Genomic DNA, 13,892 nt, shown 5'->3' on the forward strand with positions numbered 1-13,892 from the left:
CAGCTACGTGTGTTGCTCTGTAGCACAAGGCACATCTGTGTGCATTTCACCTGTGTTTTCTCATGCCTTATTTTCCACCTGCATTTTTTCCCGTGTGGTTTTGCCAAAGTTCCTTGCTCTTGAAATAGGCTTATTTTCATTTCAGCTTTTTTGGAGCAGGCAGTGACTGTGCCTGGATCAGGTTCACTCACCTATCCTATCTGCTTACTACTGCTCTGGTTCCTCTGATCTTTCAGAGATGTTCAGCATTATAAATGCCATTTTTCTATTCCAGTTCCCTCTAGAAAGGATTTTCTTGCCAAGAGTGAGGGCAGAAAATTGATTTCGTTTGTTTTAATATTTTTTAAACGCCTGAGTAGTCGAGAAGGGCAAAACTGGCCTTAGTGTTAAGGCTACTCTGCATCCTACACTACTGCAAACAGCGTAAGCCAGCTAGCCCTTGCAGCTTGTCCTCTCTCTTCCCTGTTAATCCAGTTATTACACAAGCATTCATGTCACTTGGTAAATGTTAAGGTGGAAGGCAACAACCCTGACAGCAATTTATTTCCTCTTTATTCTTTCTGTATATAGTGGCAAGATTGACAGTGTCTCATAAACTGTAGATGAGAGAAGTTTAATTTGCAGGGTAAACTTCTTATTGATCTAACCCAGGTCTGATTACTTGAAGTGCAGAAAGCAGATTTTGATCCTGCTAAAAGATTGTTGTGCCAGACCGGAAGAAAAGGGAATTTGAACCAGAAAGGACAGCTGTGAGGCCCCAGAGTTTACATTTTCTGTTGTGAGGATTCTCCTTGGGAAGGAGGATCCCCACAGCCCAGTCATTCACCCGACATTCTTTGTGTCACATCGCAGTGGAGTGGACTGGGATGTGCAATTATTCAGCTTCCCAGGAATGAAAAAATACTAGTAGTAGGTCTCTGAGAAACACTGAGGAGCATTGATCCCTGTTTCCCTATTCCCAAACACCATGAATTCAGTTATGCTCAGACGATAAAGTGATCATTAGCGAATGCCTGCTCCAGAGAAAGTAATTCAGTGTAAGTGTGGGTGATCATGAGAGCGATGTGCTGCCTTGGAGGACGTTTGCTGAGAAGGATCCATATGCCAGTGGCACCCTCAAGGCAGAAGCAAAGGACTTCTATTGGCCAGGAAATGGCTGAAGATGGTGAAACAAGATGATGCTTCCCCTTTCCTGGCTTATGCCAGAGCTCAGCTATTGCCTTGGATGTCACGTCTATCTCTCCCATCTTCCCTGCTGTATCAGCAGCAGTCTTTACTCTTTGGGGCTTCCTTTTCAGCTCTCTGACCTCACTCTTCATGCTCCTCTCCTCAGACTTCCAAAGCAGCAGTTTGATCTGGGGTCTTGCTCACTTTCTTCAGGAGGTAAAATTCAGGACAGCCTTATCTGCCAAGGAGCCCTAAGCCAGGCTGGAGAGAGCTAGGAAATCAATCCAGCTCTAGTAGCAGCTTGAGAGCAAAAATCCTATTAGCATGAATCATATCTTTCAGGATGCTAGCACAGAACATAAAACCTAACACCATGGAGTTTCTGTCACAGCTTTGAATGTTAATATAAGTTTGTGTGTATCTAGAAGGTATTTGTTTTATTGTTGTGCATTTCCCTGTCTCCTACCATTTTCCAGGGGACAGAGGTATTTTCCTTTGCTATGCAGTTTCTCCTAAGGAAAATGAAATACATTGCAGGGCAAGTTCTGTGACAAATGGTTTCTGGTCTATTTAGACACCTCTGCCCTCAATTCATTCTTGTGCTTGTTCATGCTAGACTGAAAAAAATGTACATTTTCACTCTATTTTTGAAGAAGACTACTTTAGGTCACTTGGTATTTTTGATGTCTAAGTTTTGCAGACCAGGATTAATCTATATAATAAGCTTTTGGCTGGTCAATTTTAAACAGATTTTAAAAATAACTTTGAAATACAAGTGTCTTCAAATTACCACTGGCAAACCACTTATTGTTCAACTTCCCAGCAATGCACTGGCTGTGTTGGAGAAGTCCTGAAATTAATAGGTCTGGAATCTGTGAAGGACATAAAGTCCTTTGCAAGTAGACAAGCTTCTTGTAGTTATTATTATAATAGCCTCCTATTATATACTTGTTAGCATTTAAAATTTCGTGTCCTGTCAGAAAGTCTGTGTTGTCATTTCAACCTTCTGGAAACTGGACTGAGATTGAATTGAAAATTACACTCTCTTCCCTCACAGCCTCTCACATTTTTATTTTTTCCCCACACATGGGTGATTATTCCAGAAGAAAAATTTCTATTGTTAAACACAGAGCTTTGATGTGACCAGCTAATTTTGAAACTGATCAGCAATTATAACAACAAGGAAAAATAGCTTTGCCTGTTCTTTCCAGAATAAAAAGAGACTCAAATATTCCTCTGTGTCCCTTTTTCTTTTATTTAGTTTGAAGAAAACGTTCTGGATGCTTGCCTGTTCCTGATGGACAAGGCAGAACTGGAGCTCTCTGGTCGTGGAAACCCAATCAAAATCTGCCGTGTTGCCTCAGCAGTGGTATGTAATGGATGCCTAATATGTGTCAGAAGGGACTCATAAATCAAAGCCGGGCAGATTTAACTGGCCCTCGTGCCCTGATGTGCTCTCTACAACGCACAACAGATCAGTTGTCCATTCTGACAATTGTCCATTCTGGAGTCTGACATTGCATTTCTCTCCACTAAAGTTCAAGCAACTTCTGTTGGCTCATCGCCTTGTCCTGAGAATGGTGCCTGGCTGGTGGGAAAGCCACTTTCAGACATTGCGCTCCAGGCATAAGCATTTCTTATGTGGCAATGTGCTTATTTTCCAGTAACTGATACAACTGAGAAAACTATTTCTGCTGTGGGTAATGCAGTGGCATGATGGGTGGAATTTTAGATGGGGAACTGAGGGACTTTATGTGGACTCCAGTGCTAACCTCAATGGGGTCTTAGAACACTGCAAGGGTGAATGTTGTTGTGCCTGATCCAAGCCCCAAATGACCTAAGCAGGCTGAGAACAGTTATATAAGTGGGCTGCTTTGGCCCCAGAAGAAAACACTGTGGGAACCTCTTAAACATGAGGTCCACAAAATATACCCCACTCAGAATGAAAGCACCTAAAATAACCAAGGAGAAGACTTTCCAGACCTCCATTCTTTCCAGTTGCCAGGCACCAGGAATCATGTCATGGGTGCAAGAGCAGTCCCATCCCTAATATTTGAGACTCATCCAGGATGTGGAATACAGAGGCTAAGTCCTCTCTTTTGCCTTATTAGAGGTCTGAAACGATGCTTTCTGCTTCCCAGAATAATACTCTAGTCACTGAGCTAGAGTAATTAGATGTTCTCCCAAGCCAGCTACTAAAATAGACTGTCCACAAAACATGGCTGCTGGAGATAGATGATCCTTTAACCCATTTATTATAGCATTTGCCCAGGCTTTAAGAAAATGAGCTCTTTGTCTTAGATGACATTGAAGTGGGATCTCCAGCCTCTCAATCTTGCATGTTAAATAGAATAGCTTCAGCAAGAAATATTGAGAACACCTCTACTTCTCTCTGTCTTTTAACATTTCAGTTAGTTGTTTCACCCCAGACATCAGAAATACAGCTTTGGAGCTTTGAATAGAAGAAAGAATCAAATGTGGTTTCCTCATTCCTGAACTAGTAGATGTAAAAAGTCCCTCATGTAAGGACTATGAAAGCCCCCAGGACAGAATAGCACAAAGTTTATGAATCCAAATTGAGCTTGGATAATTCTTAGGTTTTGAGCCACTCAAACATTTTAGAGAGGTGGAGGAGTTCACCATTGGAAATCCAGGACTCAATAGACTTTAGGCCTAATCTGCAGAATTAGGCCATAACTGGGTAGAGTGTTTGGTCATTGAAATCTGGAACTGAGTAAGAAGTCGGAAAGAGGTTCTGAAGTCCCAGCTGTGTTCCTTAACCCCATTCTTGTTCAAGTTGAAATGTGGTAGAGCTGAATTAGTCTGAGGACATGCCTCTCATGCTGGAATCCTTCTGAGGCTTTCTGGTGTGGCAGAGCAGGTGGAGTCCCTCTCTTCTTCCACTCATTCCACTCAGTTAGAGTAGAGCCTGAAGATCAACATGCTGTCCTGTCCTTGAAGTGATTCTTTTCTTGGCATATTTCCTACACCAGTGAGATGGGCACAACCTCTTAACCCTTTGGTTATGACTCTGAATACTTATCTCTGTTCAGTCCTAGAGTTCACAGGAAGTCGATTTTCTAATTATAAAACAGTAGTTAATGCAGCCAAAAGCTTTTAAATGAGAACTGTGATTTATTTGGCTGGCATGTAGCTGTTCCACATTAGCATAATTAAAAGATACAGAGTGAATGAGCTTTTTGCACAGCCTCAACTGGCTTGGTTCAAATTGCAGCTAGGAGATGTATTGCTCGTTAATGCCTATCAGTATAGCCATTAGTCAGCAAAACTCTTTGCTTTGTCTAATCTTACCAGAGGAAAACTTACACAGCAAATTCCTTCTTGTTTTCATGTGTACCAGACCAAAGAAATTAGTTTCTACTCTAAAAATAGCAGTAGACTGGTTCTCCTCTCAATCTCCTGTAAATCAGGAGTGATTTTATTAAAATCTCTGGACTGATATGGACAGAAGAACAGATGATGGAAAGAATACAGCTTAATATTTCTGAGGCTTGCTTATCAGTGTATAACTGATTGCATTTATTAAAAGTACATAGCAGTAAGCATGTTTAATGTTAATAAAACTTTTAACTTGCAACATGGATACTCAGTGTGGTGATTTAATTTCAGATTTAAGTGTCTGATCTTCATTCAGAATTGTTCAGTGATGGAGAATCCACGGCCCTTAATAAGATTGTCCTATTTATGCCCTACCTTCAAAATGAAACACTTCTATCTTACTTTCTAACCTAAACTTGGCTATATTCACTCTCTCCCATCCTATCGGTCTGCTGAGTTAAGGAGGTTTTTATTATTCAGTCTCTGACATCCCTAATGCTCATTTCCTTTGATTTTAGATTAACTCCAGAGATGACAATGGTGTGATAGCTGGATCCTGGAACAATACATATGACTATGGTGTTGCACCTTCAGCCTGGACGGGAAGTGTGGACATTCTCTTGGAGTATTACAGTTCTAAGCAACCTGTCCGATATGGCCAGTGCTGGGTCTTCGCTGGTGTCTTCAACACGTGTAGGTATCACTGAGAAAAGCTCCAAGCTGCTTATGTGGTTCCTGCTTAACAGAGTTTTTAGGTAAACAACTAAAATACTTCCTAGCTCTGTGCTGCTCAGGAGTAAACAGCAGAGATACTTAAAAATACATGGCTAGAATAGATGGTCTTTAAATAAACCTCTGGTGTGTCCTTCAGGTCAGATGCTCTTCCACATAAAACTATTAACTATTTATTCGTTCAGTGAGATGTATTCAGTGACTCAGGAGGGTAAGCTTGTGAGAGAGAAAGCTGAGTCCTTCAGCACAGTCCACATTGCTGTCAAGAATTCTTAGATGGACAGGGTGCTTGTCATCTAGACCTAAAATATTAAATTACTACCCAATATGGAATATGTGATTGTGTTTCTGCTCTAGAAAGGCCAAATCTCACCTGCTGAAGATTGCTCCTAGGAAAATTGAGGTGCACTGTCCCTGCACCTGTTTACTGAGCACTGTTAACATTTTATATGGAGTTTATGAGCCAGAAGAATAGAGAAAACAATGGCCTAGTTTGTAAATTACGTAGTGCTACAAAGTCTAAACACATTTGGTCAGACAAGAGTTCCAGTGTTGCAGCAAACAGAGTGTTGCAGGTCATAAAAACCAGTGGGGAAAGCAGCACTGGGTTGGTCCCATATTTTGACTGTCTAGCACTTTCTAGCAACATCATCAGCTAATATACAGGAACATACTCTGTGGCCTCCTCTGGACTTGCTCCAACAGGTCCATGTCCTTTCTGTGCTGGGGACCCCAGAGCTGGATGCAGCACTGCAGGTGGGGTCTCAGCAGAGAAGGGCAGATGGGCAGAATCCCCTCCCTTGGCCTGCTGGCCATGCTGCTTTTGATGCAGCCCAGGATACAACTGGCTTTCTGGGCTGAGAGCACACATTGCCTGGTTATGTTGAGCCTCTTGTCAATCAGCACCCTGAAGTCTTTCTCCCCAGGGCTGCTCTCAATCACTTCTTCCCCAGGCTGTATTTGTGCTTTGCCCTGACCCGTGTGTAGGACCCTGCACTTGGCTTTGTTGAGCCTCATGAGGTTTGCACAGTCCCACCGCTCCAGCCTGTCCAATCCCTCTGGATGCCGTCTCTTCCCTCCATCCTGTCAACTGCAGCACACGGCTCGGTGTCATCAGTGAACCTGCTGAGGGTGCCCTTGATCCACTGTCCATGTCACTGACAAAGATACTGAACAGCATCAACACCTGAGGAGTGCCACTCGTCACTGGTCACTGACCATTAGACAGCAAGTCTTTGAGTGCAATCATCCAGCCAATTCTTTATCCACCAGTTGGTCCATCCATCAAATCCGTGTCTCTCCAATTTAGAGACGAGGATGTTGTATGGGACATTGTCAAATGTTTTGTGCAAGTCCAGATTCTTTCATATATCTGGAGAGGTTTCTTTTTTGATTTGGGAAGGTGCTGGCAAATGCTTTGTCCTTCAACACATGAAATGTTTCATTTTATTCCTGGTGCAGTGGGATAATGAACAATCACCCATATCCAAAGAACCTGGGTAATATCTACCTCCTTCACTGCCTGGGGCTGCATGGTCTCTACTTGATGCTCCTCAGCCTCTGCACAACACAACAGATTCAAAAAAGTTCATACAAATGTTTCTTATGGATGCAATTCCTCGCAGTGGATTCCATGGGCTGCTTTGTCTTCTCTGCCTGTTGCCTTATCTGGATTTCTCTAGATCACAGACAGATACACACACACCAGTTCTCCCCCCTTCCCCCCGCACTTGCCCTGAATCACCACTACTCAATACTTTGCCTGCAGGCCTCTGTAAAACTGGGGCGATGCAGCAGAGGCCTGGAGCCTGCTGTGTTGAAGGGAGAGGCGTATTTATCTGGGGCAAAACTAGACTTGGTTTGCTGACTAAGTTAGTCAAGTTGGAGACCTGGCACTTTGCACTGCTGCAAAGATTGCCAAAGTATAAAGTTTGTTGAGCATTATGAAATGAAAATATTGTCCAGTGACTGACCTGATGATAGCCACTGACACATCCAGCTGCTGACCACTGCACAGAGGACAGCGAAGGTCCAATCAATCATGTGCAACTATCAGGGTTGTTTTGAGGTGGTTTTGAGTCTCTCTCAGCTGTCAATGTTTTATCATTGTGACCAGTCCAGCTTTCCAAGGTTACTATATTGTACACTCCAGATACTCATCTGATAAAAATGCAAAAACATTCCAAAAAATGGTCATTAATCTTGAAATTGTCAGACAAATTATTTCCAATGAGCCCTGATGGCTCATGTGCTGGAAGCCTGGGAGGGCACTTGAATTAAGTTTAATCAATAGGTACATATGGTATTGGATGCATCCAGGTAATTTGTCATCCAGGAACTTGGAATGAATGTGCAGTGTTACACTTCATTGGGAGTCACGGTAGTGACAGTAATGAATATACAAAACGCAGCAGTGGCAGCAGGGCTGTTCAACTCTGCAGCATTGGAATTATTTTTAAGTAGGATTTTCAATATAAACCTTTTTCCTTAAAAAACCCACAAACAACCCCACAAAAAATCCACCCCAAAAACCACCACCACCACAAACCAACAAAAAAACCATCCCGCCGCCCCCCCCCAAAAGAAACAAACCAAGAAAAAAACCCAAAAGAAACAAAACAAACCCTACCAACCACCAAAACCCCCTCACCCTCTGTTTTCTCCCATACCATGTTGACTCCTAAATTGAAAGCCAGGAACTTTTTTTGGCTGAGACAAAAAACGTCATCTGGAGTAGCTGAGATGATGTGTCACCCCACAGACCCACTCCCCTAACCTGGGGACGTGCTCCATGCCTATTTATCAGCCAGGGTACACAACAAACAGAGAAGCCCATTGATGCACTCTTGCAGACCACAGACATAGCTGTAGCATTTCTATGGTTTTTCCACATTTCTTAAATTTACCACTTGTTAAACGGTAAGAAGGGTCATGAGTGCTCTATTGTGATGGTGTGAGAGTTAGGGCTAGGGGCTTTTTTTTGATCCTCCTTTTAAGGTCTTTTATTGGGAGGGACTATTGACTCCAAAATGTTATTACTTAGTAGGCAATATGAATTATGTAGTGCATTTTATTCAGATTGTCAAACCTTGTCATTTCAGTTGCAAATAATGCAGCTTTTCCCCATTGTTATCAATAATTTTCTGCTTTATTCTTTGTGTTCTCCAGATCCCTTCTGACAGCAGACATCAAACAGGAAAACTCCAAATCAATCAAAAAGAGATACTTTTTTATTACTTTTCTTTTTAGCATAGTCTCATAATTCTGAGTTACTGATACTAAGAGACCTAATATGTTGTGTATTTCTTGCAAGATCAAACTTCTTTTTCTTTGTATCACATTTCGTCCTGCAGCTGACCCACTGCACCCAGATTTGACCTGAAATTCTGCAGTGTGGTCTCTATGGAAAGCTGCTTTAAAACTATTGGTAATCAAATGCTTTGGTTATAACCATTGTACCATTACATGTTTTTAATGCTCATCATTTGGACCAAATAAAATATTTGGCATGTGCAATACAAAAACAGATAGGAGAAATTATTTGGGTTGATTTGACTGAGTTTTCCCGTTTTATTCTAGTTATTAATATTTCTGTCCTCTCATCCTGTCATCCATGAACGGAGTCTTTGTGTCTGTCCTTCTCAGCATACCTCTGTCTTTGCCACAGTTCTGAGATGCTTGGGGATACCTGCAAGACTCATTACCAACTATTCTTCTGCCCATGACAACAATGCCAATTTACGGCTGGACTTCTTTCTGGATGATGAAGGAAAAGTGGACACCAGACTTACAAAAGATTCTGTCTGGTGAGTCCTCCTGGAAAATGCCTTTAATGTGTCAATGATAAAAGTAGTAAAAAACATGATGGCAATGCCTATGTTGTATTTATTTCTCTGTGCATTGAAGAACACTGCTGGCTGGTGTGAAACAGAATGAATGGATTGTTGGTAGGCTGACTAATATGAAGCCCTTGTTGTGTAAGCAGGCAAACCCTGGGGATCCTGCTATCAATGTTACCATACATTGCACATTTAAGCATTCTGAGAGCTGGAATGGGCTTGTGCTCCTTACGGACAAGCTGTTTCTAAAAATGGAAGAAGGTAGAATAGGCACTTCTATTTTTCTGGAGCCAGGCTCCAAGAGGTACCTCAATATCTAAGGAAAAACACCCTTCTTGATCTGCTTGTTCCCAGTTTCCACATTTGTAGACTGGTATTACTTTGTGTGCACACAGCCACTGTTGCAAAGAGGTGCTTTCCAAAATAAACCCAGTTCAGCTGAAAAAGAAACAAGTCAAGGTATCATACAAGATACTGAAATGCTATCACCAGATTTATAAAATGAAAACTCCCTAGGGCCGAGAGAAGGAGTTTACACATTCTTTTTGAGAAGGCAGTCCTCTAACTGGCACTTCAAACTCTTACTGTCTTCTGTCTGACAGGAGAAGTATAGCATGTATTGATTATATGCTGTGTGGGATATTGGCCCTCAAGCCTCTCCTCGTCAGAGTGAAGCAGTGAATGTGACCTCTACATTCCTATATTCAGGAGATGCTTGTCCTATTCAATGTTAATATACCTGACTTGTGTCAATGATATCTTCAACTCATTAGCAGAGCAGCTCATCGGCCTGTTTCATTAATAACTTAATCTGTGGAATTCTTTGTATTAAAAACTGTAATAAACCCACTATGTGGTAGAGGAAATGACTGAACCTGTTGCTGTGACATCTTTTATGTGATTTCTATAATCAAGAGAAAATCTAAGGAAAGCAGGTTCATTTATGTGTGACACTTGTGCCACAGCACGACACAGTAGTTGAGACTAGAAGGCATCCCTGAAAGTCCTCCAACCCTCCTGCTCAAAGCACAGATAGAGCAGGTTGCTCAGGTCTGTGTCCAGTTGGGCTTTGAGTATCTCTGAGGATGGACACCCCACATCCTCTCTGGGAAACTTGTGCCTGTGCTCAGCCATTTCCACAGTAAAAAAAAGTGTTTCCTCATCCTCAGACTGATTTTTCCATGTTTCAGTATGTGCCCATTGCTTCTTGTCCTGTCCTTGGGCTACTGAGAAGAGTCTAGCTCTGTCTTCTTTCCTTTAACTCCCTACTCAGGCATTTACACACAAGGATACTGAGCCTTCCCATCTTCAGACTGAACAGTCCTAGCTGCCTTAGTTTCTCCTTGTGTACAGTCTGTGTTGAATCAGCCATTCCTTCCAGGTTTCTATATCAGCAAACTTGCTGAGGGTACAGCGGGTCTCGTAATCCCAGTCATTAATGAAGCTCTTAAATGGTGTCAGACCCAGTACCAACTCCTGGGGGACACAACTAATGACTAAGCTTCAGCTGGGGTGATCACTACTGATCACAGCCCTCTGATCCCAGCGATTCAGCCACTTTTCAATAGATCTTGCTGTCCACTTGTCTAGTCTATACTTCAGTGGTTTGTCTATGAGGATGTTCTGGGAGATGACGCTAAGTTCAAAAGGACCAGCCTCCATGCACTGGTCTCTGCTTTGTCCTTTCCGTCACTCATTTCATCAGAGAAGGCTCTCAGATTTGTCAGGCACAGCTGGCTGCTTGTAAATCCATGCTGACTGTCACCAATCACGTAGTCCTTAATATGTTTGAAAATGTTTTCCAGAAGAACTTGCTCTATAACCTTCCTAGAGATCAAAGTGAAGCTGACAAGTCTGTCTCTCCCTTGAAGAGAGACTCCTTCTCTCTCTTGAAGAATAGAGCAATATTTGATTTCTTCCAGTCTGCAGGAACTTCTCCAATTACCATGATCTTTTGAAGATAGATATGAGTGGTCTTACAGTGACATTGGCAAGCTCCCTCAGCATTTTTGGTGAGATTACATCAGATTTTCCATCAGATCCATTGGACTTGTGTGTGTTCAGTTTGTTTAACTGTTCTCTATCTTGTTACTTGTCTAGTTTTCATTATTCCAAACCTCCACACTGGTCCCATGGGCTGTGATTCCTGAGGGCAAATCTTAGCAGTAAAAACCAAGATAAAGAAGGCATTGAATGCTTTCTCCTAATCCTTTGTCATCAGGTTGCCTGTTCTGTTCAACAGCAGAGCCACATTCTGAAGTCTTCCTTTTGACACTGATGTGCTTGCATTACTTGCTGCTCTTCACATCCCTTGACATACTTTTTTTGCTCTGTTCTGGTTTTCCTGTACCTGTCCCTTCATGCTCAGACAGTGACTCTGTATTCCCCCATGTCACCTGTCCCTGCTCCCCCCTCTTTTTTAAGCACCATTTTTTTATGTTTGAGTTTAATCGGGACCGCCTTGTGCCACTTTTGGTTGTTTTTCTGCACACAAGGATGGACCATTCTTAACTTTGAAGGAGGTGATTCTTGAAAAACAACCAGCTCTTCTGCATTCATCTTCTACCCAGAACTGCCTCCCATGGGATTCTTCCAAGCAGGATCTTAAACATGTCAAAGCCTACTCTCCTGAAATCCAGAGCTGTGGTACTGCTATTTGCCTTGTTCCCTCCTATTAGTACCCTTCTGCAGTTTTGCATGTGGTTTGTGAGACAGAAGGACCTCAATATGTCTCATGGGGCTGGTCCTTTTATGGCTCATAGAGCTGTAAAGGAGAAGTCTTCTATAAGTGACTCTGCCTGTAAAAGATATGAAACAAGACCCAGTGACTGGGCTCCTCAATCCTATGTCCATACACACCCAGTAATGGATCATTGCTATGCTTTAGAATTTTCACTGTCTCACCCCTTCTCTCCTTCTCCTAACCCGATCTTTGAAATTCATCTCACCAACTTTTGACACTTCCTTTTACTTCCCTACCTCTCTTTTTGCCAGCTGTTTCCCAAGACTTCCTAATTTAATGTATTTTTCTCCCGTATTCTTTTGGGACAGGGTCAGATCATCCAAAATCATCCTAGCCCCACTGAAATCCATATGCAATTTTATACTAGCGTTTCATCCTTCCATCCTGCATTTGCTTTTCTTTGGCTTGATAACTTCTCTAACTGCCTTGTTCATCCTTTTATCCTCCCTCTGCACTTATTAGTACATGGTGCACATAACCCTTAGGGCATGACTTAATATATACACCTCTTTTCATTTCTCCTCTGTGTCCTTTCTTTTCATTACTCTGTAACACTCCATGGTAAGCCCACACGCTGACTTGTAATCACTTGTGTCTTAACCCTGATTTTATTTTTAATGTCTCTTTTATTTCTTTTTTTAAGAGGACAAGCTTGAGGTGTTTATAATGATTTTTTAAAATGCATTTCTCACTTTTATTTATAATCTCTTGAAAACTGTAAGCAAAGCTCTTTTTCTTTATTAATATATCATTTCTATTGTACTTGTACTCTAGCCTTGTACTGCTGGAGCTGATCTGTCTTCAGGTCTTAAATACTCTCAGACTTCAGGGATACTTGGAGCCAGGATTTTTAGTCCAATCAATCTCTGAGTGTGGGGCTCCCTCTGAATGTTATGTGACATTTATTTATTTTTATTAAAGATCGTCTTCTCCCTCAGGATAGGAAACAACAACACCACCACCAAAACACATATACAAAATTACACAGACTTTGCAAAAAGTTATTTTTATAAAGCTGGCTGGATTTGGGGCCATCAGTACTGTCTGTTCTCCTTGTCTTTCTTAATGATGATATAAAGACACTTAAAGAATATTTCTCTTGGCTGGGAATCAAGACTCACTCCTGCTGTGAGGTCCAAGCAAATAATCGTCAGTATCTCAGCAGAAACTTACTTGGTATCACCCAGCCCCATGGGAGTTCATCCGCATCCTGACCTGTGGAGAAAGCCCTTCTGAGACCTCTGCTCTTCAATTTACTTCCAGGTCACTTTGCTCTAATTTCTCAGCAGTATTATCAGTGCTCCTCTCGACCTCAATGCTTGAACTTGTTAGCTCATAAAAGGACAGCAGCTGCTTCTAGCATATGCCTGTCCCCTAAGCAATACGAACTACCCTTCTTGAATTGTCTTCCAGGCATAAAACCCACCTGGCCATCTTTTATTAATGTCCCCATTGCTTTGTTTAGTCTATCTGTAATTATCTCCGTAAATATTTAATGGTCACTACATTGATCTCTGTTGCCATTCTTGCTTTCTTTAATGTCTCAGGCTTGTACAATAAAAGAATTACAGAATCAGTTGGACAAATTATGGCCGTGCAATCAGCTCCTCAGCTGTGCTCAGTTCTATAGAGAAGTTTCTGCTACATTTGGAAAGGCAAATATTTCCCTCATCCTCCTTTCTTTAATGCTCACTGCTGTACAAGCAGTGTCTTTCTGTCCATTCAGATTCCATATCCTCACGTGTATTTGTTATTTGCATGGCAGCAGACCTAATTCAACTGCCATCCTGGTGTGTCCAGCACTACACCAATAGAAACCAGAAAGAAAGGTCCTGTCCCTAAGATGAATACAGAAAAAAATATAGAAAAACTGCATTACCTAATTACAGAACTGAAGTAGATCTGCCATTTTACACACTGTTACCCCCCTCCCAGCCTTGTTTTTATCATCTTTTCCTTTTGCGTGCTCTTCAGGTTCTTCTTTCACAGAATGCAAAGCCAGCGACGCATCTGACTTTGATTCAAAGTGAACCAGTGAAGGCTTCAGGGCAGGGATTGTCTTTCTCATATGT

The 13,892-nt window shown here is 41.9% G+C and overlaps 1 protein-coding gene across 4 annotated transcripts in view; it reads left to right on the plus strand.

Moving 5' to 3' along the window:
- Positions 1-13,892, plus strand: part of F13A1 (coagulation factor XIII A chain) — a 61,028-nt gene that overhangs the window by 29,590 nt on the left and 17,546 nt on the right. For all 4 annotated transcript variants that reach the window (XM_069008169.1, XM_069008171.1, XM_069008168.1 and 1 more), the window contains 3 exons: positions 2,429-2,536; positions 5,025-5,199; positions 8,906-9,044. In XM_069008169.1, coding sequence (XP_068864270.1) covers positions 2,429-2,536; positions 5,025-5,199; positions 8,906-9,044 — 422 coding nt within the window. The remainder of the gene's footprint in view (positions 1-2,428; positions 2,537-5,024; positions 5,200-8,905; positions 9,045-13,892) is intronic.

This window comes from Aphelocoma coerulescens, chromosome 2 (genome assembly GCF_041296385.1).
Source record: "Aphelocoma coerulescens isolate FSJ_1873_10779 chromosome 2, UR_Acoe_1.0, whole genome shotgun sequence".
NCBI lineage: Eukaryota > Metazoa > Chordata > Aves > Passeriformes > Corvidae > Aphelocoma > Aphelocoma coerulescens.